This window comes from Wolffia australiana, chromosome 16 (genome assembly GCF_029677425.1).
Source record: "Wolffia australiana isolate 7733 chromosome 16, ASM2967742v1".
In the NCBI taxonomy this organism is placed as follows: Eukaryota; Viridiplantae; Streptophyta; class Magnoliopsida; order Alismatales; family Araceae; genus Wolffia; species Wolffia australiana.
Genome location: NC_135850.1, coordinates 11,001,602 through 11,028,683, shown reverse-complemented (window position 1 = coordinate 11,028,683; position 27,082 = coordinate 11,001,602). Strand labels below are relative to the sequence as shown.

The window sequence follows — 27,082 nt, the reverse complement described above, 5'->3', positions numbered from 1 at the left end:
GCAAACAATTTCTCATTGTTTGTCAATTAATTGGTTCTCATCAAGGTGCATGCTTGGTAGAGGTAGCACACACCGTGTTGGAGGATTCTTATATCACAAACAAGGTTAGTCATCATTACTATTTATAAATGACTGAATTGATATGTTTTTCCTTTAATCCCTAGGTGTGCCCTATCACAACTAGCAATGCCAGTAATAATAAAACCATGGTTGACACTTGAGAAAGGTTCATAAGGCTTCTAGCTCAGACTTCAACAACAGATATCACACACCATGCATGCCAGATGTTCTAAATTTGGAGGTGTAATGAGGCCTGAAGGAGCTAGGTGTTTGAGGTTATTCAATTTTAATAATTCAAGTGCTTATTTTGAAAAACATTTAATACTTACTTAGACTCTTATTATATGAGCAACGAGATCATTTTGTGAAAACATTGATGACCAAAATACTAACCTTAGACATACTTAGATTTCATTTATGCATAGACTTTGAAATGTGTCATTGCAGCTGGTGCTTCACCAAATAAAGTTCACTACTATGATACTTTATGTCATGATTTGGGCATGGAAAATCAGAACTTGCTCATTGAAGACATGCCCACCTGGTGGAACGCCATGTATGAAATGATTGAAGCAGATTTTGAGAAGAGAATTGTATTAGACAAGATGGTGAATGATTATCTAAATACAAAGAAAGGAAGCTATATGATCATCCCTGGAGAGTGGGATCACTTTACATCACATAATTTTTAGAAAGTTTTCTGATGAACTAGAAGGCTTTCATGATGCAATTAAAATCCTTTCACAATCACATGCCACTAAAACATGTATTGTTTCGAGGGCACATGAACTTCTATTAGAGCAATTAGACTCTGCAATTCATGCGCTGGAGAATTGACATCTAGATCTATAAAGGTCTTCTAGCAATAAACAAACAAGGTCGCTTAAAATCGCATCAAATAAAGATAAGGTTTAGGTCCATGCTAAAAACTCGGAACAAACCCAGACTACCAAACCCTACACATGATAACACCTTTGACATTATGCTCTTTGGCAAGAGCCTTAATAGACATAAAGCGACATTATGGACATACTTAATTGTTATTTACATCACATAATTAATGTATTGTTGCTAAAAAATAAATTATATGATGTAAACAACAAGACCCTTAATAGAAGTCATTCAAATGAATGAAATAATTCCTTCAAAATTTTATTACGTTCACCTTAAAATTAATTATATGCTGTAAACAACAAAATCCTTAATAGAAGTCATTCAAATGAATGAAATAATCCCTTCAAAACTTTATTACGTTCACCTTAAAATCAATTATATGATGTAAACAATAAGACCCCTAATAGAAGTCATTCAAAAGAATGAAATAATCCCTTCAAATTTTTATTACGTTCACGTTCTTAAACATTTTCACTAAATACACCGATTAGTCCATATAACCCATAATTTTAATCGTACCGTTCTTTCTAAAACCCAAATCTTCCAGGGCCTTCTGTTATTTTCCTAAAAAAACAGGGTATAAATGAAAACTGGAGGGTGCAACTCTTCCTACTATTGTATATAATTTTTACGTCGGAAGATGAGAGATAGATCGTCAACTTTGCATGTTATCACTTGTTAATCTCGTATTTGTTTTGGGTGATCTCATCGAGGGTCTGACACGTTCATCTCTGAGTTGCATGCAGAGATAACATCTGTTCAACGGACAATCTTTACACCGCGTCTCGGTTATATCGTTTTTGTCTTTCGGAGTTGTATTTAACGGGGCCGAGGTTTGATTACTTGATCATGTTCTTGTGTTTTATGAATCTTTCCACTGTCATTAGTTCTGATCTTCTGGTTTAATGGAATACGTTGTTTGATCTGTTGTGGGAACGGGATTTGTTCTTTGGTATCGTTTGTGTTTTGTTCTATTCATAATTTTTCTTTGAAACACAATATGATCTAACTTCAATAATGTTTGAAAGAGTGAATATTTTCGCTGATTTCTTCAGGGTTTGCTTTTAATCTTTCATTTTGTGCAGATGGCAACTTCTCCTTCTCATTATTTTCCAGGGAGAATTCAAGTGAAACGAAATTCTGTGAATTTTAGGCGCAAGAGTATTGGCCAGGCCATTATTCAAAGTATAGACCGAAGTTGCAGCGATCAGAAGCTGAGCATTGTTCATACTTCAGCATCACAATCATCCATAGTTGATCTTGTTGAACAGACGCCAAACAAATGCGCAAGTGAATTTTTGAAGTCAAGTGAGCGACTAAAATACCTAATTTTTCATTTAATTTTAATGATCTAGTGCTAAGATTCCTCGTCAGATAGGATTTAAAATGCAAGAATTGTCTCTTTTACTGAGTTTTCCAGAGTTTTGATCTCTTCTCCAGATTACATTTTATTCATGTACAATAGAAAACCATAGTAATATTTTTTCCCCCAAATGTTACTTTCAACTTTGCTTTTCATGGGCTATTTTTTCATTTCTTTTTTAGGTGAGGCAGCTCTAATCTTGATTAGACATGGTGAATCAATGTGGAACGAGAGAAATCTCTTCACAGGATGTGTTGATGTGCCCCTTAATGAAAAGGGTGTTCAAGAAGCAATTAACGCAGGCAGAAGAATCAGCAACATACCCGTGGACTTGATTTATACTTCTTCTCTAATTCGAGCCCAGATGACAGCAATGCTTGCAATGACCCAGCACCGGAGAAAGATGGTTAATTTCCATTTTTTTTACTTGATGAATTGACATATTTAGATTATTTTTCTGCCAGAAATCTGAAATTTTCCTGTTTTTAGGTTCCTGTGATTATGCATGATGAAAGTGAACAAGCCAAGGCATGGAGTCAGATGTATAGTGCAAAGACTAGGATGCAATCTATACCTGTAGTTACAGCTTGGCAGCTTAATGAGAGAATGTAAATCCTGCTTCCATTGGGGTTTTTTAATTTATTTTTGTGCTATTTTTTAAAATTATATTCAGTTTTCTATATCCAGGTACGGGGAATTACAGGGGCTTAACAAGAAGGAAACTGCGGAGAGATATGGTAAGGATCAGGTTCATGAGTGGCGTCGTAGTTATGATATTCCCCCTCCAAAAGGGGAGAGCCTCAAGATGTGCGCTGAAAGAGCTTTTTCCTACTTCAAAGAGCAGGTTTCAATTTATTGTTTTCCTACCTTGATTATATATAAACTGAAGACAAGAAGAAAGAACAATTCTTGATACACAAACAAAGATATTACAAGGGGTTTTATAGGGAGCCCTAATGGGCTAATAATAGAAAGGGCCCTTAATGGGCTAATAATAGAAAGAAGAAAAGAAAGGAAAGGAGACAATAATCTCAACACTCCCCCTCAAGCTGGAGCGTGGATGTTTTCCACACCCAGCTTGGAACAGAGCTCCTCAAACCGAGGGGCATGAAGCCCTTTGGTGAAGATGTCTGCAAGCTGTTCAGTTGACGGAACATATGGCGTGCAGAAATTTCCCGACTCAAGCTTCTCTTTAATGAAATGTCGATCGATCTCAATGTGTTTTGTACGATCATGCTGGACGGGATCATGAGCAATGCTGATAGCCAATTTGTTGTCACAGAACAGCTGAACAGGGGAAGAAACGGACACTTTAGTTCACGAAGCAGTTGGGTAATCCAAAGTGCTTCACAAAGACCATGCGCAAGGGCACGGAACTCCGCTTCAGCACTTGATCGAGAGACCACTTTCTGTTTCTTACTCCAAGTAATAAGATTGCCTCCCAAGAAGGTGCAGTACCCAGAGGTCGACCGACGATCAACCACAGATCCTGCATAATCGGCATCAGTGTAGATTCTAGACGCAGACCACTGTGACGACGAAACATTAAACCACGGCTAATGGTGCCCTTCAAGAAACGGAGGAGGCGATGGGCAGCATGAAGATGACTCATTCGAGGGTTCTGCATAAACTGACTTAGAACACCCACTGCATATGCAATGTCGGGACGGGTGTGGGTGAGATAGAGCAGTTTGCCCACAAGTCTTCGATATTGTTCGGGCTCAGCCGGATCTTCATTCTCATCCGCACCAAGTCGATGACTCACATCAATCGGTGTCGAAATAGGCTTGGAGTCTTCCTTTCCCAGCTCGCAAAGAAGATCCACTGTATATTTCTGCTGACAGATGAAAATCCCACTCGAAGAATAAGCCACCTCAATACCAAGAAAATATCGTAATTGGCCAAGATGACGTATGGCAAACTCCGACGACAGATACATAGCCAGCTGAGTAATGGACTTCGTATCATCACCCGTGATGATAATGTCATCCACGTACACGAGAAGAATAGCCACTCCCCCGGACGTGGAATGACGGTAGAAAAGCGTGTGATCTCCATTACACTGACAGTATCCCCGGTTCTTCATGGCCATGGTGAAACGGCCAAACCAAGCACGAGGAGATTGCTTCAAACCGTACAGCGCTTTCTTCAGGCGACAAACAACTAAACTCGGAGTAGACGGCACTAAGAAGGCATATCCAGGAGGTAAGGCCATATAGATCTCCTCAGACAAATCACCATGAAGAAAAGCATTCTTGACATCATATTGCTGCAATATCCAGCCCCGATCGGCGGCAAGAGCCAAGAGAATCCGGACAGTGTTCATCTTGGCCAAAGGGGCAAACGTTTCCTGATAATCAATGTCATACTGTTGGGTGAACCCTTGCGCCACAACATGTGCCTTGTGTCTTTCAATAGAGCCGTCGGAATTGTGCTTTACAGCATAAACCCAACGACTGCCAACCAAGTGCTTGCCCGGCGGTAGTGGAACCAGATCCCATGTGTCATTTAGGGCAAGTGCTTGTAGCTCCTCCTCCATTGCCCGACGCCAATGAGGAAGAGAGAGGGCTACGTCCACCGTCTTTGGAAGGGAGATAGTGTCAAGGGAGGTGAGAAGAGCGTGGTAGGATGGGGAAAGACGATGAGATGAGATGGATACGGCTAATGGATACAATGGAGAAGGATGAGGGCAAGACACAAGTGCTAATGAAGGATTTTCAAGAGGAGTGGATGAGGAGGATGAGGGAACTTCAGGGGTAGGAGGAACACGAGGCTTGCGACGAGCAAGAGTGATACCATAGCATTTTTCTGGCGGGCAACGGCGTATAGGTAAAGGGGCACAACATAGTGGGATAGAGGGATCCGATGGGGACTCTGCAGGAGGGTTCGATGAAGCAGAGGATGGATCTTTAGTAAGGACAGGTGGATTTGGGATTGGTGCAGGCAGAGGATCAGAGGACACGAAGAACCAGGGATACCGTCAGTGTAATGGAGATCACACGCTTTTCTACCGTCATTCCACGTCCGGGGGAGTGGCTATTCTTCTCGTGTACGTGGATGACATTATCATCACGGGTGATGATACGGAGTCCATTACTCAGCTGGCTATGTATCTGTCGTCGGAGTTTGCCATACGTCATCTTGGCCCATTACGATATTTCCGCTGGTGGTTAGGTAAGGAGCAAGATGGTGGTTAGGAGCAAAGCAAACGCACCCAAAGACACGAGGGGTAAGATTGGTTCGGAGAGAAATGTTGGGGAAGGAATGCTGGAGACAATCAATGGGAGTAGAGTAGTTAAGTACGCGAGACGGAAGACGGTTGAGAAGATGAATGGCAGTTAGGACAGCTTCAGCCCAAAAATACTTTGGCACATGCATGTGAAATAAGAGGCTCTGAGCCATTTCAAAAAACGTGACGAAATTTTTGTTCTGCAACTCCATTTTTCTGGGGGGTGTAAGGACATGTGGTTTCATGGATGATGCCTTTTTCTTGGAAGAAAGTACTTAACGTGGAATTGACATAGTCTCGGGCATTGTCGGAGCGGAAGCGATGAATAGAGGTGCAGAATTGAGTTTGAATGAGAGAGTAGAACTGAGGAATAACAAGGGAGATCTCTGATTTATTTTTCAAGAGATAGGCCCACGTGAAACGAGTAGCGTCATCAATGAATATACACAACCACCGAGCACCGGACGTGCTATGAACAGGGGAGGGTCCCCACACGTCGGTGTGAACGAGAGCAAAAGGAGTCGTCAAATGGGAAGAAGAAATAGGATACGTAGTACGATGATGTTTAGCAATTCGACAAGCATCACAAACAAAGCGGTCCACAGAGTGGCCTTGGAAAAGTTTTGAAAATAAACGATAAAGAGTAGCAAAGGATGGATGGCCGAGGCGTCGATGGAGAAGCCACAAACGCTCATGAGACGCCGAAAGGGGAACTGCAGCGGCAGCAACAGTGAGGGGAGACAAGGGAGATCGAACAAGATAGAGACCCTCATGCTCCTCAGCAATGGAAATCGTCCTCCCCGACACCTTATCACGATAAAAACAGGTATTAGGAGTGAATGTAAGATCTTGGTTCAGATCACGAACAAGGCGAGATAAAGAAAGAAGATGATGAGCAAGCCGTGGAACATGAAGGACTTTAGTGAGGTTCATCGAAGGAGAGAGAGACACACGACCAATCCCAGCCACAGTGAGAAGATCACCGGAAGCTGTTTTAACTTTGGAGGAGCCGGAAACAGGTTCATAGGTCACAAAAGCTCTAGGATTGGGTGTCATGTGGGCAGTGGCACCAGAGTCAAGAAGCCAAGTGGATGATGATGACGACTGAGATGGTGAAGGAGAAGGAGAAGGAATGGTGGACATACCCGCGTTAGCTAGAGAGCACGAGCCCACGACTGGAGGGTCAAGCAATCGCCGAAGACGTTCCACTTCTTCAGGTGTAAAGCCGGGAAGAGAAGCACTCGCCGAAGACGCTCCACTTGGAAGAAGACCATAGGACAGAGGCACTTGACCAGGCATCGGTACTTGGTTGACAGAAGGTGCAACCGTAGCGAGATTGCTCTGTTGTGTTCGCTTCCGTTGAAGCTTAAAGCACGTCTCCTTGGAGTGACCCCGCTTTTGCAGTAATTTCAGAAAAGGGAAGGATCACCTTTGGAGGATTCCTCAGTCCGAGTAGATGGACCACGAGACGAAGCTCCTGCTCCAGTCGATGTGGTCGTCACCGAGGAGCGCGTGGAGGAAGACGAATGTGCTACAAGTGCAGAAGCCGGGGTCTGGGACTGCTGAAAGCGAGATTCTTCAATTCTCGCGCTGCGAAGCGCATCCTTGAAGGAAAGCTCTTTCTCCCGGTGTATAAGCTGAGCCCGTACCGCTTCATATTCCGGGTTAAGTCCTATAAGGAACTGAAAAACCCAAAGTTGAAGAGTGTACTTGCGATCCACCGAGTGAGGGTCCGGAGGCATGTAGTGATCAATCTCATTCCACAAAGAAATGAGTTCTGTGCTGTACTCCATGATCGTCCTGTCTCCTTGACGCAAATTGGCGGCCCGATGCACTAGCTCATACAGTGTGACAATATTATTTTTCTTGGAGTGGCTGTCAAGGGCCGCTTCCCACATGGCCCGGGCAGACTCAAGAGACAGAAATTCACCCTTGATACTCGGTGAAATACTATCCAAAAGCCATCGATGGACCACCCCTTCAACGTCTAGCCAGTCATAGTACTTGGAGTCTGTCTTGGAACGCCCTTCTTCAAGTAAATGACGCATCAGTCGTCCCTTGAGAGTAATCTGGACATATTGCTGCCACTGAAGAAGGTTAAAGCCGGTGAACATCCCATCTGGAGGCATCCGAGACAGAGAAAACGGTCCAGGTGAAGTCGACCAGTTCCCCGACTCCAGAGGTGCCTCCGAAGCATTTGACGTTTGACCCACACTGGGTGGCGTCGATGCTGGCGTCACACCGAAAACCGATACAGGCTCCGTCATCTTGATCACAGAATGAAGTGTCGCACGAGGAGCACACGGCTGCGGGAACGCCCGCGGCTATTCGCTGCGTGCGCGGCTAAAGAGTCGAGGAGGGAGCGCGGCCGCGGCCGAGAAGAAAGCGCAACCGAGGAGGGAGCGCGCTGCCGAGGAGCGCGCGCGCGACCGAGAGGAGAGCGCGCGGTCGAGAGGGAAGCGTACGCTGCCGAGAGAGAAGCACAGCCGAGGAGGGAGCGCGGTGCGTGAAGCCGGAAATGTGGCTGGAAAGAAGCTGAGCCGCCAGGAGCAGGTAGCCAATCGGAAGGAGAAGGAGCTCAAGATCGTGGCGAATGTAGAAACGCCAGAGATTGGAGCTACGATCGAGCCCAGGAACCCGGATTAGGGTTAGGGTTAGGGCTCTAATACCATGAAGACAAGAAGAAAGAACAATTCTTGATATACAGACAAAGATATTATAAGGGGTTTTATAGGGAGCCCTAATGGGCTAATAATAGAAAGGGGCTAATAATAGAAAGAAGAAAAGAAAGAAAAGGAGACAATAATGTCAACATAAACCATCTATCCTCTTCCCATTCCCTTTATAGAAATATATGTTTTTTGGGTGGTTACTGTTTGTTTTATCTTAAAGTCACTATTCTGCTTGAATCATCTACCATAGGGATTGATGATCGATTTATCAAATCTCTTTCAAAATTTTTGATCCATCACCAATCCAACCTGATTGATAGAGCAAAGATCAATTGAAAGTGACGAATATGCAGATTCTTCCAAGGTTACTTATCCGATACATGACTGAACTTGTACAAACACCATGTTTTACACATATATATATGTAAACGATTAAATAATTTTTTTAAAAAACAGGATTTTGGTCTCTCGTTCATGATCCATAAAACAAAGTTTTTGCCAGAGATCTTCAGCCCTTGATCTTTACATTTCTCCAAATTTTGGTAACCGCTGATAGATTATTTATCAGACTTATCATGTGGCAGTGCTGGATGGGTACCATCAGCCCACTTCACTTAAAATGCTTATAAGACCAATCTACCAGTCCACTTGATCAGATGGGTCCTATCACAGTCAGAGTCGTTTATGATCTGATCACAGTCAGGGATGTTTGAATGGTCAAATCTTTTGATCTGGTAAATACTATATGGTAATTCTCCACATAAAAGTCTGTTTCCAGACTGGTTCCCATTCATTCCAAGTCATGGATCATATCTTAATTCTCTTTATTGAGATATGTATACTGACGTGGTCCTACGGCAGATCGAGCCTCAACTCCAAAGTGGGAAGAATGTGCTGATATCGGCTCATGGAAACTCTCTCAGATCCATCATCATGTACCTCGACCAGCTGACGTGTCACGAGGTGTGTGCATCAAGAATTTGACTTAGATGATCATGATGATTGTATGCATCATTTGTGCTTCCTAATCATGAACCACAATCACTTCCTTTCCTGGCAGGTCATTAGCTTAGAGCTGTCAACAGGGATGCCCATGCTGTATATCTTCAAAGAAGGGGAATTTACCAGGAAGGGTAGTCCAGTTGGTCCCACTGAGGTTGGTGTTTATGCTTACACAAGGGTATGTGCATCTCTTTCTTTGCTGATTAAAACTTACATTTAATTTATGAATTATATGTATATATATTCCACGGCAGCATAGTTTAAAAATAATTGTTTATACTTGCTTCTGGCTTTCAGAACCTCGCCCTCTACAGGCAGGGACTGGACGAAATGCTCAACTGATCTCTCCATCCTTCTATTACTGTTTTTGTTCATATCTTATTTTGTGAATGATGATATGATTTGATGAAAGAGAGAGATACAGATAAAGATAGTAGTAAGCTCTCTCCATCACATCATGGCCCACTATACTACACCATTACTCATCCTCAATAGCATCACAGAGATGAACACTAAGCAAAGTTCCTGGTGCACTATCCGTTAGAAATTTAAGATATATCATTGACCTCCTTCATGGCATCATCTCTCTCTCTGCCCAGTATTCTCTCTCTCATACATTTAAGGGTCTGAGCTCAAGGGGATGCTCCTGGTCTCCAACTACCAGAAAATAAGATCCTTGATCCAGCACCATGGACCCATCCGGCTCAGCCCTAGCCAGATGCAGGCAGGGGCTGATCCCAAAGGTCATATTTACCTCTTCTCCAGCTCCCAAATAAACAGGCTCAAACCCCACCAGCTGCTTCACTGGACTTCCTGCCGCCGCCGACGAGTGGCGAGCAAAAACCATCACTGGGTGTTTTCCGGCAATGTCCCCTTCATTCTTGACCCGCACCACAGCAGAGATTCGGAGCTTCTGGCACTCGTCAGGGCCCATCTCTTCAACACTTGTGGTCTTGAGGTCGCCGCGACCGCCATTGCTGCGAGAGAAGATGACCTCTGCCGTCGCCTTCACGAACCTGTAAGAGTACCCCGTGTAGCTCAGCCCGTATCCAAACGGATAAACCACTTTGCCGTTGTAGAACCGGTAGGTTCGGCCTGGGTAGCCTCCGGCTGCATCTGCCCTCATTCTCATGTCTGTCATGGGCACTGCGGTGAATGACTGTGGGTACCATGTCATCGGCAGCTTGCCCCCTGGATCAGATAAATATGTCAAATATAACCAATTCTTTTGTAAGAAGAATTAAGTTTATCCCAAGGTTACATCAAAGTCAAACTACACAAGATAAGATGATTTTAAATGGGTTGATTCAGGTAAAAATATGTCTGCATATCAACTCAGTTAACTAAAATGCACAAGATAAGATGATTGGATAAAGTTGAACTCATAACTATGACAGAGATGATCTTCTTCACATTAGGAAAGGGATAAAATCATATACTTTTAAGTCTATAAATCATCTCGGCATCAGAAACATCACACATGATAATAAGAACGATGATTTTACTTTTTAATATCGGTGAGGACAATCAGACATATGTCATAACAACATGGGACATGAAGTTGCATAATGAGTTAAACACATGATTATAACCATGATGATATTAATTCTACCGGTTAAGGATAGATGATATTAATTACAAACTACCACACTACGGCAAATCATGCAGAAAACATGATCATAACCTACATGAAATTCTTCCTACATGGTAAAGGGTGGATCAGTTAAACATCAAATTCTCATATCAGCCCAATAAGCAGCGGGTTTACGGTTCAGGGCCCAGGATTTCAGGTTTCCGCGATAATATTATTTTTGGTTTTGGAAATAAGTGAACACATGATCAAGACCAAGATGAGATGGGATCCTTCTTGCTGCGTAAGAGTTATGATGAGGATTAGTGTGGGATAGTTCACCTGGGTTGTGATCGCCAAAGAGAACCTCAGATATGGCAGTGCCACCGGCTTGGCCAGGATAGCCCGCCCACACAATTGCACCAATTGAGGGGTTAATCTTTGCAAATGAAATGTCCACTGGTCCACCAGAAATGATTATCAGTATCACAGGCCTCTTTGCTGCCATGGCCACCCGGGTTATCAGTTTCTCCTGCATCCTGGGAAGAACAAGATCGACCCGGTCCAGATCTTCAAACTCTTGTTCCTGGTCCAAACCCATGAAAAGGACAACCTGGTCGACCTCGCCTGCAAGCTTGGCAGCGTCATCAACAGCGGCAGCAGCGCAAGCTGCAGTATCACATCCAGGGAGATAGCGCACATCACCAACATAGCTCTTCAGAGCTTGCAATGGTGTGACAGAGCTGCATGGGGGGCCAGCATAGTCGCCCAGCAACTTCCATGCACTGTTTGAATTGGGTCCAATTACTGCCAAGGAAGCGAGCTTCGCCTTGGAGAGAGGAAGAAGATGGGCTTCATTTTTTAGCAGGACAAGGCCAGCTCTGGCGGCATCCAGCGCAAGAGCTTGGTGCTCAGGCATGCACACCTGCGTTGGGCCAAGGTTGCCAAAGGCAAGAGTTTGTGGGTTCCCGTCAAAGAGGCCGAGCCTCATCCTCACCATAAACTGGTTCCGGAGAGCTCTGTCGATGTCGCTATTAAAGAGCTTCCTTTGTTGGAGAGCCTCAGCAGCATGATTCTGCATAAAGGGCCCGCAGTCCACATCCACACCTGCAGTTTTACGGTTAAGTTCGTCGCTATTGCAGGAGAATGACTCAGAGAGAAGAGCTCACCGGCTCTAATGGCGCTGGCAACAGCTTCGGCGGGGCTGTTGACGTAGGAGTGGTTGGCAAAGATAGTGGCCACAGCGTCACAGTCCGAGGTGATGTAGCTGGAAGAGAGAGAGAAGCTGGTGATCTGGGTCTCTGTTTTTTTTAAGATGATGGAAATTCTGAAGTGTTTGTTTCAGAATTAGTCAGTTGTGTGATTACCCATTGAAGCCCCAAGCTTGTCTGGCTGTTGCTGATAGGAGATTGGGGTCTGCACAGGTGGGGATGCCATTGACACTGTTGTAGGAGCACATTATCCCACTTGCTTGGCCCTCCTCCACGCAGCTCCTGAACGGCGGCTGGTAAGTATCTGCCATGTCCTGGGCCGTTACCTGCCGCAACAATTTATAGACATAGAGAGAGAGAGAGATAACAACATCAAACAATAGAAAGAGAGAACAAGGGAGCACACAAACAGAAGAGGGAATTGCGGGTGTTCATTACTTTGAAGGGGAGAGAGAGATAACATGTGAAACCAGATATATATATAGAGAGAGTGATTGACTGTGAAAACAGAAGGGGCGAGAAAGGGATTAATGTGAAAGGAAAAGAAAGTGACACCTTGGCATCGAAGGATACACGATTGACGCCCTTCCAGTTGTCGAGATCGTAGGCGGTGAGGTGCTTGCAACAGGCAGAGGCCAAGAGCTTCCCTCCCAGTCCACCGCCATGAAAAGAATCTCCCTGCAGCCCCCTAACATAGGCAACAGCGTACTTGCCCACCGTCAGCGGGTCCTCGCCAGGGGTCTCTTGCCCTCTACCCCATCTCGGGTCCCTGAAAATATTGATGTTTGGGGTCCAGAAAGTGAGCCCATCTGCCTGCCCACCATTGTAGAACGCCCGAGCTTCTGTCCCTACCGCCTAACCCACCAAGAAAACCACAAAACCAACACAACCCTCATCAAAAATATGACACATTTCCTCGCTCCACGTCAAAAAGACCATATATTACCTCGATCCATATCAAAAAGACCGTACATTCCCGCTACCCGTATCAAAAAAATACTACAATTCCAAAACCCGGATAAAAATTAAGCGACATTTCCAAGATCCAAATAAAAAAGAAGCTCATTTCTGTGACACAAATCGAAAAGACATGACATTACCTCAACCACATAAAAAAGACGTCTAAGATCCAGATCAAAAAACAGTACATTTCCTCTATCCAGATCAGAAGGTGCTCCATTAAACAACCCAGATTCGATTCTATAGTCCATAAATTCCAGTTGAGTTGATGAAAATAGATAATGACTGAACAAGTTGCTAAATAAAACTGAGTCCATCATTCTGAACAAGTGGAGATAGAAGGACGCAATTTGCAGTTACTCCATCAATTTGAGCATCCAGTTTGGAGAAGATCTCAATCTAAACCCAGATCTATTAGTGTATCTATTTGCTGTTATTAAGAAATGATTCTGCGCTGATTAAGAAAGCTTTGTTTTTTTACTAAGCCAAGATCAAGAAACAAAAAACGCTATATTACTGTGATCCAGATTCGATTCCATCATCCTAAACGAATTCCCCTTGAGCTGCTGAAAACACGATACCAATTAAGCAAGTTCCTAAATGAATCCGAGTTCAACGCCGAGCAGTAAAAACAAAAGGATGGAATTTGCTGCTATTCCATCGAACAGCTCAATCCACAACGATCGAACAACACACCTGAAATCTAACGGGCATCAATGTATAATCAATAAACTGCGAAACCCAAATCTTACAGGCATCAATCTATAACCAAGAAGCTGCTAAACCCAGATCTTACAGGCATCCATCTATAATCAAGAAGCTACAAAACCTAGATCTAACAGGCATCCATCTACAACCAAGAAGCTAAAAAACCCATATCATACAAGCATCAATGTACAATCAAGAAGCTACAAAACCCAGATCTTGCAGGCATCAATCTACAATCAAGAAGCTACAAAACCCAGCTCTACCGGGTATCAATCTACAGTCAAGAAGCTACAAAACCCAGATCTTGCAGGCATCAATCTACAATCAAGAAGCTACAAAACCCAGCTCTACCGGGTATCAATCTACAGTCAAGAAGCTACAAAACCCAGATCTTGCAGGCATCAATCTACAATCAAGAAGCTACAAAACCCAGCTCTACCGGGTATCAATCAACAGTCAAGAAGCTACAAAACCCAAATCTTATAGGCATCAATCTACAATCAAGAAGCTACAAAACCCAGATCTTCCAAGCATCACTCTACGATAAAGAAGCAACAAAACCCAGATCATAAAGGCATTGTATTACCTGCCCAATGCGGTACCAGAGAAGCGGGTCGAAGGCGGCAGCGGCGAGAATGACCTGAGGGAACGACGTAGCAGCGGCGATGGCCCCGCCATTGAATCGAATACCTCTGCCGTAGTTTGAAACGCCGTGAAGACCTTCAGACCACCACTGAAAAGAAGGAATACCCAGTCGAGGAATCGCAGGGCCAGTGTTACCCAGCTGGGAAATCTTCTCTTGCAGAGTTAAGCGAGAGACTAAGTCCTCGGCGCGCTTCTCTAGAGAGAGAGATCTCTGGCAGAAGGGGAGAGAGGAGGTTGATGGGTTGGCAGAGTCGCAAGCGAAGGGGGGAGAGTTCGAGATTGCTTGAGAAGGGAGAGTTAGAAGGAGAAGTGCGAGCTTTAGGAGGGTGTTCATGGCGTTCTTCTCCACCATTGCCGCTCTTGGGGAGTTTGGTGATGGGTAGGTCGACGATGGAAGAACTACGGTTTTATAGTAGAGAGAAACTAGACAGAGAAAGAGAGATTTTGTCAGAGAGCGTGCGTGGCAAAGAATGAGAGGGAAAGGGTTGAGAGACAGTGGGATAGCGAGTGAGAGAAAGAGAGAGTGAGTGGGAAAGAGAGAGAGACAGTGATAGAATGAGAGAGAGAGAGGTATACAGTGAGACAGCGGGAGAGAGAGAGAATGAGCGAGTGAGAGAGAGAAACAGTGAGAGGGATCAGAGAGTGCGGGAGAGAGAGAGATAAATTTAGAGAGAGAGACTGAGAGAGAGATAGAGAGGGTGAGAGAGAGAGAGAACGAGAGTGACCGAATGTGTAAGAGAGAGAAAGAGAGGGAATGAGAGACAGTGAGAGTATGTGAGTCAATGAGAGCCGGCGAGAGAGATGGAGTGAGAGAGAGAGAGATAAATAGATAGAGATAGAGAGAGTATGTGAGTCGAAGAGAGCCAGCGAGAGAGATGGAGTGAGAGAGAGATAGATAAATATAAATAGAGATAGAGAGTTAGAGAGATGGACCAAGAGAGAGATAGATAAAAATATAGAGATTAAGAGTGAGTGAGAGAGATAAATAGATAGAGATAGAGAGAGTATGTGAGTCAAAGAGAGCCAGCGAGGGAGATAGAGTGAGAGCGAGTAAGCGAGTGAGAGAAAGAGTGGAGAGAGTGATTCAGAAAGAGATAGACAGTGTGTGAGAGAGAGCGAGAGTGACCGAGAGGATTGTACGTAAGAGAGAAAGTTAGAGAGAGAATAGGGGACAGAGAGAAGGTGAGAGAGATAAATACATAGAAATAGAGAGAGAGATATAGATAGAGAGATAAATAAATGCACGTAGAGTGACCGAGAGGAATCTGTGTAAAAGAGAGAGAGAGAGAGAGAGAGAGAGAGAGAGAGAGCGAATGTGTGTGGGGCGTAGCGAGAAAGACTGAGAGAAAGAGAGATTCAGAGAGAGATAGAGATAAATATGGAGAGAGAGTGAGAGAAAAGACAGTGAAAGAGAGAGAAAAATATAGAGAGCGAGAGATAGAGAGAGAGAGACAGGAGATGGTGCGTGTCAGTGGGAGTGATGGATAGAAGATCGAAGAGTAAAATGCATGATAAGACCCGTCCATTTCAACAGAGTATAAGAATAGAGAAGAAAATGACGTGACGGGACAGACAGTGAAGACGTAAATTCGTCTTTTTTGTGATTTTAAAAATATATGCTTCATAAAATTCTCGTCGGATAGCTTTCATCGCTAGACGCGTGTAATGAATATCTGGTCTTGCTCATTATTGGATCTGGGGCGAGTGAAGGAGGCGCCCTACAGTAAAGATTAAATAAGCCCCTCTCTCTCTCCCTCTCACTCTCTCTCTCTCACTCTCCCTCTCTCTCTTTCTCTCACCCTCTTTCTCTCTGTCTCACTCTCTTTCTCCCTCTCTCTCCCTCTCTCTCTCTCCCCTTCTCTCTCTTCCTTTCCCTCCCTCCCTCTCCCTCCCTCCCTCTCTCTCTCTCTCTCCCTCTCTCTTTCTCCCCTTCTCTCTCTTCCTTTCCCTCCCTCCCTCTCTCTCCTTCTCTCTCTCTCTCTCCCCTCTCTCCTTCTTTCTCTCTCACTCTCTTTCTCCCTCTCTCTCTCCCTTTTTCTCTCTCTCCCTCTCTCTCCCCCCTCTCTCCTTCTTTCTCTCTCTCTCTCACTCTCTTTCTCCCGCTCTCTCTCTCTCTCTCCCTTTTTCTCTCTTCCTTTCCCTCCCTCCCTCTCCCCCCCTCCCTCTCTCTCCTTCTCTCTCCCCCCTCTCTCCCTCTTTCTCTTTTTCTCATTCTCTTTCTCCCTCTCTCTCTCTCTTTCTCCCTTTCTCTCTCTTCGTTTCCCTTCCTCTCCTTACCTCCCTCTCCCTCCCTCTCTCTCCCTCCTCTCTCATTCTTTCTCTCTCCCTCTCTTTCCCCCTCTCTCTCTTTCTTTCTCTCTCCCCCCCCCCCCTCTCTCTCCCTCCCTCCCTCTCCCTCTCTCTCTCTCCCTTTCCCTCCCTCCCTCCCCTTTCACTCTTCCTTTTTATCTCTCTCTTCTTCCTTTCTCTCTCTTCCTTTCTCCCCCTCTTCCTTCCTCTCTCTCTCTTCCTTTCTCCCTCTCTCTTCCTTTCTCTCTCTCTCTTCCTTTCTCTCCTCCTTCTCCCCTCTCTTCCTCCTCTCTCCCTCTCTCTCCCCCTGTTCTCTCTCTCACTACCTCCCCCTTGCTCCTCTCATCATCTTTCAACATTTAAACCTTATCATCATGGACCTCACATCCACGTCTCATCTCTCACTCTCCATCCCGCCTCTCATTTTGCTCCCATATTGATATATCTACCCCTTCTCTCGCCTTATCTCATATTATCAGTTCACATCCATTCCTTTATTCTACCCTCTCCACACTGTATGTGATCATCTTCTCTCACTATTTTGTTTCTTTAACTACCATCAACATTATTTACAAACATAAATCAGTGTCCTTTTCTTTCTGGTATTGTTCCTTCTCAACTTCTCAATCACTATTCTATCCCTGCCCCTTCATATCCGTCACCCACATCTTCCCTTTCCCTTTGATACCCATTAGTGGGGCTGCAGACTAACTCCATTCAAGGATTTTCAATGTAACAATTAGATAATTAACTCCTTTATGATAGGTACCTTGTGACACCTAGACTTTGAGATATAGTTGATTTGTGAAGATTATTGATTTGCTTTGAGTGGTTGAGTTATCTCATGGTTCTTTTGTTCTAAACTTTGATTGGATACTCTTGCACTACCTACCTCTATTAAATTCGGGACAGCTACATCATTCCCTTTGGTTGTCATTGCTAAGTCCCTAGTTCACAGATTCAAGTCCCATTCTATAGGATAAACCCATTCACATCACCTTCGAAGAATATATCTATATATTACACGATATTAATTAATATTTGAATGAATACTTGTGTATGTCATGTGTTACTTTTTCTCTCTCACTCCTTCTCCCTCTTTCCTATCTATCTCTCTTACCCCCTGTCTCTCTCTTTGTCTCTCTCTCTTTCATCTTCTCTCTGTCTCTATCCCCTCTTTCATCTCTACTTATCTCTTTCATATCTCTCTCTTGCCCTTTCAAGTATTATTTGACGGCACACAATATATCCCTGGAAGATCCATTCTCTTCCACCTGATTTCTATTTTGGGAATACATAAATATATCCCTGGAAAATCCATTCTCTTCCTATCTCTCTAGACCTTAACTACTATCATATACATAATATTCCTTCATTTCGTTAATCCACTTTTAATTAAGTAATCTCTTTCTTATCTATTTTATTCTCATTCACTTTACTATCTTCTTCCTCTTGTATCTTACTAAATAAATAAATACACTTATCGACTACTCCCTCCATCTTAATCATTTTTCAATTAGTATATAATTATCTATCCTGTCCTACATATAACCTAAATATCACTTAAATTAAATTTACATACTAAGAATATCCCCAAATAAGTTATTATATCCACCAATCTCTCTAGACCTTATTTAGCTTATATCTTAATTGAAAATTAAAAACAATTTAACAACGAACCATTTTAATTATCCCTTCTCTAGGTTTCTCTAACACTACCTATGATTACTTATCATAATTTATCATCCTAATTTCTAGCTTACTCTAGGTACTCGGTTCCACTTAGTATGTGTCTTATCACATTTCACTATCATATGCTTCTATCACTTTATTCGTTCTTCAATACTAATATACAACTATTTACTCTTATTATTTGTATTTTCCCTTATTTCTCTGAATCCTAACTCAAGAGTTACATATATCTTTAAATATCACTCCCTTGGATACAACCTAACTTACTACTCAACATATTTTAACGAGATACAATAGTTACATTTTTTATTTAGGTGAATTAAATTTTACAATGACATTAAAATAACATCACAAATTTGTCTTTGCTAAGATACTCACTCAAGGAACAAACAAACTGGGGATTTAATTCATGCAAAAGTGATGTTTTTTATTTTCAAACATCAACTGAGCAATACAGTTCAGATCATGTTGATCGAGACTCAAAATTCCTAGCAACATGATCACATAAAAGTCCTGAAATATCATTAAATAATATCATTAGACTAGATAAATCTAAGATTCATTATTTGATAGGAAGGGATTAGAAAGGTTTGATTTGAAAAGGGTAATTATATCTTCTTACCTGGAATTTTGGGAGTGACATTTTAATTTTTATGATAGTCGTTTAATATTGTGAAATTAATATTTAATTGTATTTAATAATTACATGTTCACTATATTTAGTCATATTCTCATCCTCAACTCTTTTCATATGTGTCATTGTTGTACCTGATCACTTTGAAAATGGAAATTCCTCTCCTTGATTACTTGAAATTGTTCTTATTGACTCCTGACATTATACTCTATATTAAGAGAATAGCAGTACTGTAATATTGAAACACGGTTTAAGCTTACGAGACTTAGAGAGTGTCAAAATTTTAGCATTGAATAAAAGATAGAAGTCAATATTGGAGCACAATGATGAAGGATATATGTGTGTGTGCATTAGTTGAAGATGTAAGATCAGGTTGGCGAATGAACATTATTACAAGGAAAATTTTAAATTATTTTTAATAATAGGTTTTTAATATATGTTTTCTTAAATTAATATGTTTAATTTTTTAGGGGGACGAAATAAGAGTTGATTGAATTAATAATATAGTGAAGGATATTCGGTCGTGCAGAATTAGTTGAAACAATGATCTAGCTGGTGAGAGATGGTTGATACCTAATGCCTTTTTTCAAATTCTGAATAAAATATAAATAATGACTAAGAAATAAAGTGTATTAAAAATTATAAAGTAATTGGATGACAATTATCTTGAAATATATATTTTAAAAAGTAGAGTAACTGAGTATCGAGATTTTGTATTAATTATAGGGAATTTTAATCTATTTTTTATGTAAAAATATGGCCAATAAATGGTGATGATGCAAGGAACCCAATGGCTGAAGGAAATCCAACACCTCATGCCACGATGTAAAAACATACATAATTACATTTCTGTCAGTACAACACTAGGAGTACTCAATGTCCAAGCCAGAGTCAAAACCAACATCTAACTCATGTACTGGAACTCATATTCGGATAGCTTCACCTTAATGTTGATGCATCATACAAATATAAACCCATGCATCATACAAATTTAACATTATTATAATTTAAATACTTTGATAATTGATTTTTTGAAAGCCAATATTTAATTTTCCATATTAATGTTAGTTATTTTGAAATGAATTTATTATTTAAGAAAAATGTGTAAAAACGAAAGATGAGCTTGTGTACGTTCATATAGGTTGTCATTCTTTGAAATTTGATCATTATGACATGGATATTATGCCAATAATACTTATATTTGATGCGAAACCTAAACGAAGTTTCGGTTTAGATACGTCTCAATTCAATTTGAAGATCCTATTATAATTAAAGTTGTTAACATGATCTCTGGGTGTTCTAATATTTTTAAAAAAATTATGAATGTTTACTTCTAATTAATAGAAGAGTTAAATTTTCTTACAATGATCACATTCTTCCGGGTTCTCATAGATTTCTATGCCCATTGGTTTTACATATGTAAAAGTCTGACACCGCCTCAATGTCCCAACAACACAAATAGTGTTGTTAAAAAGATTGTCACATTACTATGAATATTATTTTCTACAAAAAAATTCTATCCTTTGTTTTAAAAGTTTGAATCATATAATATTGGTACATAGTTATTCATGTCAATAACTGTAAGCGGTAAACATTTGACTGCACAATTATCAAAAAGTGCTTGCATCCTCTTAAACTTGAATCATGTCGTTAAACCTTGAATTTCAACTCATTATTAAACCATGTGTCTTGAATGTCCAGGTAAGACCAAACAAATATACCCTGAAAAGAAATCGAAGATGGTCTTGAATTCGTCATGAAACTGGCGTACAAGTAATGTTTGATGACATTATTTACCGTATCTTAACCAACCCTCAAAGGGAACACCTTGACCTGATCAATTCTGTCTAACAATAGACAATAGCCACGTACGTGTGGCTCTCAGCAAAGCCCTGTTCTACTCCTTACGCGTCAGCGTAATTCTAGGAAACCTTTGAAAGCGACAACACCGTTTCCCCACTTAATATCTCTTCTTCTTCTTCATCATCATCATCATCATCATCATCTTCTTCTTCTTCTTCTTCTTCTTCTTCATCATCATCATCTTCTTCTTCTTCTTCTCCCCATCTTTCAATGGAGGTGACGGTCAACTCGCCACCACCACAACTTCCATCATCATCAACACACCCACCATCTCAACCATCATCATCATCATCGTCAACACACCGACAATCTCAACCATCATTATCATCGTCAACAAACCCACCATCTCAACCATCATTATCATCGTCAACAGACCCACCATCTGAACCATCTTCATCATCGTTAACAAACCCATCATCATCATCGTTAACAAAGCCACCATCGCAACCATCATCATCATTATCTTTAACACATCCATCCTCTCAACCATTATTATCATCGTCAACAGACCCACCATCTCAACCATCTTCATCATCGTTAACAAACCCATCATCATCATTGTTAACAGAGCCACCATCTCAACCATCATCATCATTATCTTCAACACAGCTTCCATCTCAACCATCATCATCATCGTTAGCACACCCATCATCATCATTGTTAACAGACCCACCATCTCAACCATCATTATCATCGTCAACAGAGCCACCATTTCAACCGTCATCATCATTATCTTCAACAAAACCGCCATCTCAACCATCATCATCATCATTAACACAACCATCATCATCTACCTACATTGTTCAAGTGCCCAAGGACCAAATATTCAGAGTTCCTCCACCCCAGAACGCCAATCTAGCGGAGCAATACAAGAACAGCCGGGCTGGAAGCAAGCAATGGTTTCATAATCTCCGGCAAAAGTGTATCTATGCAGTTATCATAAGCGTCGTTTCCTTCATAATTGCTGCAGTTTCATTTTACTTAGCCGTTCGTCCTGCTCTCCCTGTCTTTTTTGTTGAGAGCCTCCAGGCTAACTCCCACAGAAGAAGCAGCCTGGAAATGCACCATGTTGTAAGTTTAAGGGTGAGAAATCCAAGCAGGAGCGTGAGGATATCTTATGAGAGAGGTGGAACAGGGGTGTTATTGGATGAAAAGGGTGATAAGGCCGTGGGGAATATGCCAGGTTTTTATCAAGTCTCTGGGGATTCTAAAACATTATTCCTCAACTTCAGTGGCCAGGCAATGCATGGGCTCTCCTTTTCCATTGTCATGAAGCTAAGGCTTAAAATGAAGGTGGGGGCTGTTGAAACCAGTCCTATTCAGGTTAGTATTTTTTGTCAGTTTCATTTGAGTTCTGTTGGGAATTCTAAGGCATTGCTGCAAAGCTGCCGGTCTGTCTTGTATGGCCTTGTAATGTTGTAGAGAAGAGTCAGAATGGAGGGTTATGTTCACTTAAAGTTGGAAATTTTCTTTATAGACAAACTTCGTTAGGGATTGTTCCATAAAACATACAATGTGATTTTACCTTCAAGATTAAATGAAACCCACTTACTTTCTAAACTTTTTTAGGGAATATGTGTGAGATGTGTACTGGGGCTCATGAGTGCTTCCCACTTGATGTTTCAGGTTTATAATCTAATAACATAAATCACGTTGGTTATAAACGATGCTTAATCTGCAAAAAATTTTTTAATCGATTATAATTTATCCCATTTAAAGAAATATAAAGTAGGGACAACTGAATTCATGAGCCCATTTTTAGGGTGTCGTTGATATCAAATCTCATTTAAATCTGGGCTTTTTTTTACTCTTCACATGTATATGATGACCAAGGTTGTCTCCACATGTGAAAAGGGTTATGTAGTTTAATTAATGTCTTCATTGTTGTGAATGAGAGGCCACATAGAAAAAATATGCGGAAGACAGAAGAGAAACTAGGGATGAGAATGTAGAGCAATCTGTAGTCATACGATGAACCTTGGATCAGGGGGGATTTGCTAGAAGACTTTCTGGTATACCTTAAATTCACAAAGATTCAGACCTGAATTTCATGAGTATAACATGGTCTACATTTCATTTATTCGCATGACTACGCCCATTTCCCCTCACGTTACCATAATTTCTAGAATATTTTATGAGATATGTTATGATGGCCCTTGACCTTTAAAACGATTTACAAATCCCAAACGGACATTTGATTTATATGTTAATAAATTAAAAACAAAAAATTCTGAACAATAAGTGAAAATATTTTCCCCAATTACTTTTTTTTCTACAGTTTCTCTAAAAGTGATGGGTTTCATCTAATTTGTATTGATCATATCACATAATTATATTTTAATGAAAAAATCTCCATGCATTTTAAATGACTATCGTGACTTATGAATCTCAATGAATTTAAAAAGATTTTATTATTTGTTAACTGTGTAAATTTAGAATGCTGAGGCTAGAGCAAGAATAAAATCCTCAAAAAACTTACATACAAGGAGGTACAACATTTTAAAAGGATTGATTGATAAATGATATCCCATCCAAGAAAAGTAGAGTTGGAGTGTAGAAACAACTATCACAAAGTCAGGATTTAACCCGACCTTTGTGCATAATTAAATTTCATAAACCCATGCATGGGGAATTAGGGTCATTTATTCATTGGTTTGAGAAAACATGTGAGCCTTATTTTGAAATGCCCAAGGGATGAAATATTTATTTTTAATTTTCCAGTAATGTGTAATAAACACAGCGACATTTTTTTCTCTCTCAAGTTTTTGTTACAATATTTATCAAATTATGATATGATACGGGTGATCTCTAAGGGGAACGTGTTCTTGAAAATATTTCATACACATAACTGAGTGGAGATATTATAGAAGAAATAGTATGGAAATCAGATTGGATGGGACTAAATAAATATTTTTTGAGCAGACCAACCCAGAATGATATGATAAAAAGAGATGTAAATATATTAAACATTGGAGTTTAATCGAACTATTGAGAGAAAACTAATGCCAAATAATATCAAAATAGTTATATGAGTAAATAAATAAGTAAACAATAAATAAGGTGGATAAACTTTGATTCTTATGTTACAATAAAAAATATGTTCAAAAATTCCATAAAAATTAAAATCCCAACTAAAAAATTCACATCATATCATGCAGGAGAATTTTTATTTCACTAGGCAAACCACTGTTGGGAAAATTAATAATGGAAGTGAGAGGGAGGTAAATTTTTTTCATACGTATAACTTTCATTTAATTCCCCTATTGAGCTTACAAATCATTTACAATGTTATTCTGTTCTATTACAAAGTACTTGTGAGTCCCCCATCATTCCTTGGGATGACTACAAATGGATGCTTAGGCTAGATATGGTGAACATCTTCCTCGAGCCATCGTTATTAGTTTAATTAGTCCTAGGAGGGATTATGATATGATGATAATGTCCGTCTAGAGAATCATCTTATGATTGTGTATATGTATATAAAATGATACAAATGATTAATACAGAAAAAAGTGATTCAAGATCTTTAGATAACTCCAAGGTATGAAAACTAAAGAAAACATGAAAAAACATATTAATCAAACTATGTCAGTGGGTTTTATCTGCATCATGCTTCAAAATGATGGTGAGTGAGTTAAAAATGAAGAATAATATGGGTTATTCTAAAAAATGGATAGATATCTACTAGATCTCAACTAAGCACCACTCCTCTCCTTGAAGAAGTCCTTGATTCAGGCTTAATTAGAACCAATTCATATGAAATTAAATACAAATTAAATGTCTAGATTTAACGCATGCTCTTACTCAATATGGCTTTGTTTTTTAGTTTAGTCAATAAAAATATAAATATGTACTCACTCAAGTAAATCTAATTAGTCATGAAGATGGGTCGTCTCCAAAAGGAAAGATAATTAAGAATTTATTAGTCTTTAAGTAGTGATTGGTGAGAGGAGATGAGTTAATAGAATAGGAGGTCGAGCAATGAGAAAATGTATGGCAAGATGGTGATAATTAGAACTAAAAATAAGATGATTACAATAGATACTAAATAGGGACAATCAGATTTTTAAGAATGATTGAGATCAAGAATGGAGTGACAATAATGCCAAAACACACAGAAGTGAAGTGATGAAAAGAGCAAATCTTGTAAGAGGAATGATGTGTGAGATGATGATGACATAGGGATGGGAAAGTGGTAAGAAGTGATCAGAGGTTACAAGGATGTAATGAGATGATGGAATGTGAAAATAAAATTGTTGTAATGTAACAATCATACCAAAAAGAATCAATGTAAGGCCAAAAATACTTACTGCAACTTGAGAGTGCAAATAATATCCCCTTGTTCTTTGTTTCCTCTTCTCATACATCTAGGATACCAAGAACAAGCTTGATGGATCTTATGAACTCGCTAGCTTTCAATCAGCCCACAAGTGAAGCAATTTTAAGGATGAATTTGAAATGGATCCATTCCTTCTATTTATATATCAGAAGACATGGATGGAAAGAGGGGGTGAAGATGAAAAAAAACCCTCCAAAGTTCAGCTCAATCAGCCTTATGGATTGTCACATATCAAGCTTTGAAGTTGGAGCAAATTAAATGTCTGGATGTATCACAAGTCCTCATATGTGGGTGTCTCTTATCAAGTATACTGAAAATTTGGGTTAAATTTGAATATTCAGAAAGAGGGCTTACTTTCCAATTTTAATTAGATGGTTGAGATGTGTCCTTTATTTGCAGTTTGCTCCAATTGTGGCTTGTGATCTCGGAAATGTACCCACTATCACTTAAACTTAGATTGGCTCAACTTAGATGATTCCTTTATCCAGGTTATCATGCTATCCTTGGCCCATCTCCTAGCCCATTATTCAATATTCAGCCGTGCCAATGGCCCACAAGCCCGATTCATATGAACCATTTCCACCAGTCCACTGACTCATTCTAGTTTTCTTGCAAGCCAAATTTAATACCCACTATGCAGATCCCATGGCCCTGATATTCATGAAATAAATGAAATGGATCTTAATTTTTGTTTTAATGAATTCTGCATTTGATAAATCATTCCCTTAAAAAAAATTTAATGCTCAGATTTTCTCTTAAAGTCTAGAAAATGTAGAAAACCATAGATCCCAAGAGAAAACCCGAATGATCATGAACTTTATTTTCAATAAAACAAATGAAATGGAGATCCCATGGCCCTGATATTCATGAAATAAATGAAATGGATCTTAATTTTTCTTTTAAGGAATTCTGCATTTGATAAATCATTCCCTTAAAAAAATTCTAATGTTCAGATTTTCTCTTAAAGTCTAGAAAATGTTGAAAACCATAGATCCCGAGAGAAAACCCCTGAATGATCATGAACTTTATTTTCAATAAAATAAATGAAACGGAGATCCCATGGCCCTGATATTCATGAAATAAATGAAATGGATCTTAATTTTTCTTTTATGTATGTTATCATTCACCAAATGAGTATCATTAAATACAAAAAAGTTTGCTGATGGAGTAAAATTAGGGTATTACTGTGTCGTTATTATTACTTTAATCAAATAATATTTAAGAATTTGTAATCTTACTCAAATATGTATAGCAGAAAGCAAGGTGATCTCCTCAAGAGTTGCACTTAGAGAGAGGGTTCATTAATGAGTTAGAGAAGAGGAAGACGTATTAAGATGATATTATTAGTGAGGAATTTTATTGTTATTATTTAAATTCTAGATAAGGAAATGTAAGAAGGCATATATGTAAATGTATAGGTAGCCAATAAAGAGGTAGTGGGAGGGAGGAAGAATCATATGGAAGGATAGAAAAGAGAGGATAAATTGACAGTAAATGAGATGGAATTCCAAGATTAGGTATGGTCAACATCTTCCAGTAGGCATCATTTTTTATACATTTTGAGGACAAAAAGACATGAAACTACATTTGATGTTTATTATGAGGATGTAATGCACCGTCCTGGTTATTCATTTGTACAATTATACATCTCTACCAAGTCAACCTCTTTCCCTAAAATTTAATTATATTACTAGAAGTTTCACGATCTAAACTTTCAAGGAATACAGAAGTTACTGTGCATAATTAAAATCTTAAAATATGAAAATTTCAATATTGAAAAGGGGCCATTAAACCAAGAATCTCAATCAAAAAACATGATTCAATCAGATCCTTCAGAACTCAAGTGTATGATACGTATGAACCTAGTCATCCCACATTACATGATAAAAAATTATATTCACAAAACCATAAAATGTATATCTGGCTTTAGCCACGACCGTTTATATCATCA

At 40.2% G+C, this 27,082-nt stretch overlaps 3 protein-coding genes and 1 long non-coding RNA gene across 4 annotated transcripts; 2 read left to right on the top strand and 2 right to left on the bottom strand.

Moving 5' to 3' along the window:
* The first annotated feature begins 563 nt into the window (after positions 1 to 563).
* On the top strand, positions 564 to 9,599 carry LOC144713514 (2,3-bisphosphoglycerate-dependent phosphoglycerate mutase 1-like). The gene is made up of 8 exons (XM_078588107.1): positions 564 to 668; positions 2,040 to 2,244; positions 2,500 to 2,723; positions 2,807 to 2,925; positions 3,005 to 3,161; positions 9,080 to 9,181; positions 9,279 to 9,398; positions 9,518 to 9,599. The coding sequence occupies exons 1-8, from the start codon at positions 564 to 566 to the stop codon at positions 9,560 to 9,562; spliced, it is 1,077 nt and encodes a 358-aa protein (XP_078444233.1). The 3' UTR covers positions 9,563 to 9,599.
* Positions 6,078 to 7,288, bottom strand: LOC144713709 (uncharacterized). The gene is made up of 2 exons (XR_013584126.1): positions 6,692 to 7,288; positions 6,078 to 6,353 (listed from the first exon to the last, which is right to left on the bottom strand). It is a non-coding gene; the product is annotated as an uncharacterized LOC144713709 (long non-coding RNA).
* Positions 9,600 to 9,733: 134 nt separating the features above from the next.
* Positions 9,734 to 14,706, bottom strand: LOC144713668 (Glycosyl hydrolase family protein). The gene is made up of 6 exons (XM_078588324.1): positions 14,256 to 14,706; positions 12,557 to 12,856; positions 12,158 to 12,327; positions 11,960 to 12,057; positions 11,133 to 11,897; positions 9,734 to 10,411 (listed from the first exon to the last, which is right to left on the bottom strand). The coding sequence occupies exons 1-6, from the start codon at positions 14,664 to 14,666 to the stop codon at positions 9,831 to 9,833; spliced, it is 2,325 nt and encodes a 774-aa protein (XP_078444450.1). The 5' UTR covers positions 14,667 to 14,706; the 3' UTR covers positions 9,734 to 9,830.
* Positions 14,707 to 20,895: 6,189 nt separating this feature from the next.
* Positions 20,896 to 22,228, top strand: LOC144713827 (uncharacterized). Its single transcript, XM_078588537.1, has one exon. It carries the CDS (start codon positions 21,003 to 21,005, stop codon positions 22,212 to 22,214), a length of 1,212 nt encoding a protein of 403 aa, XP_078444663.1. The 5' UTR covers positions 20,896 to 21,002; the 3' UTR covers positions 22,215 to 22,228.
* The last annotated feature ends 4,854 nt before the right edge of the window (positions 22,229 to 27,082 follow it).

What these genes read in the sequence shown, in the direction of transcription:
- LOC144713514 (XM_078588107.1), top strand. Translation starts at nt 564, where the DNA reads ATGGAAAATCAGAACTTGCTCATTGAAGACATGCCCACCTGGTGGAAC. An exon ending in TGGCAGCTTAATGAGAGAAT is followed by an intron (nt 2,926 to 3,004) that starts GTAAATCCTGCT and finishes TTCTATATCCAG; the next exon opens with GTACGGGGAATTACAGGGGC. An exon ending in ACCAGCTGACGTGTCACGAG is followed by an intron (nt 9,182 to 9,278) that starts GTGTGTGCATCA and finishes CTTTCCTGGCAG; the next exon opens with GTCATTAGCTTAGAGCTGTC.
- LOC144713668 (XM_078588324.1), bottom strand. Translation starts at nt 14,666, where the DNA reads ATGGTGGAGAAGAACGCCATGAACACCCTCCTAAAGCTCGCACTTCTC. An exon ending in GTGTATCCTTCGATGCCAAG is followed by an intron (nt 12,328 to 12,556) that starts GTGTCACTTTCT and finishes TTGTTGCGGCAG; the next exon opens with GTAACGGCCCAGGACATGGC. An exon ending in CTTTGGCGATCACAACCCAG is followed by an intron (nt 10,412 to 11,132) that starts GTGAACTATCCC and finishes TATCTGATCCAG; the next exon opens with GGGGCAAGCTGCCGATGACA.
- LOC144713827 (XM_078588537.1), top strand. Translation starts at nt 21,003, where the DNA reads ATGGAGGTGACGGTCAACTCGCCACCACCACAACTTCCATCATCATCA.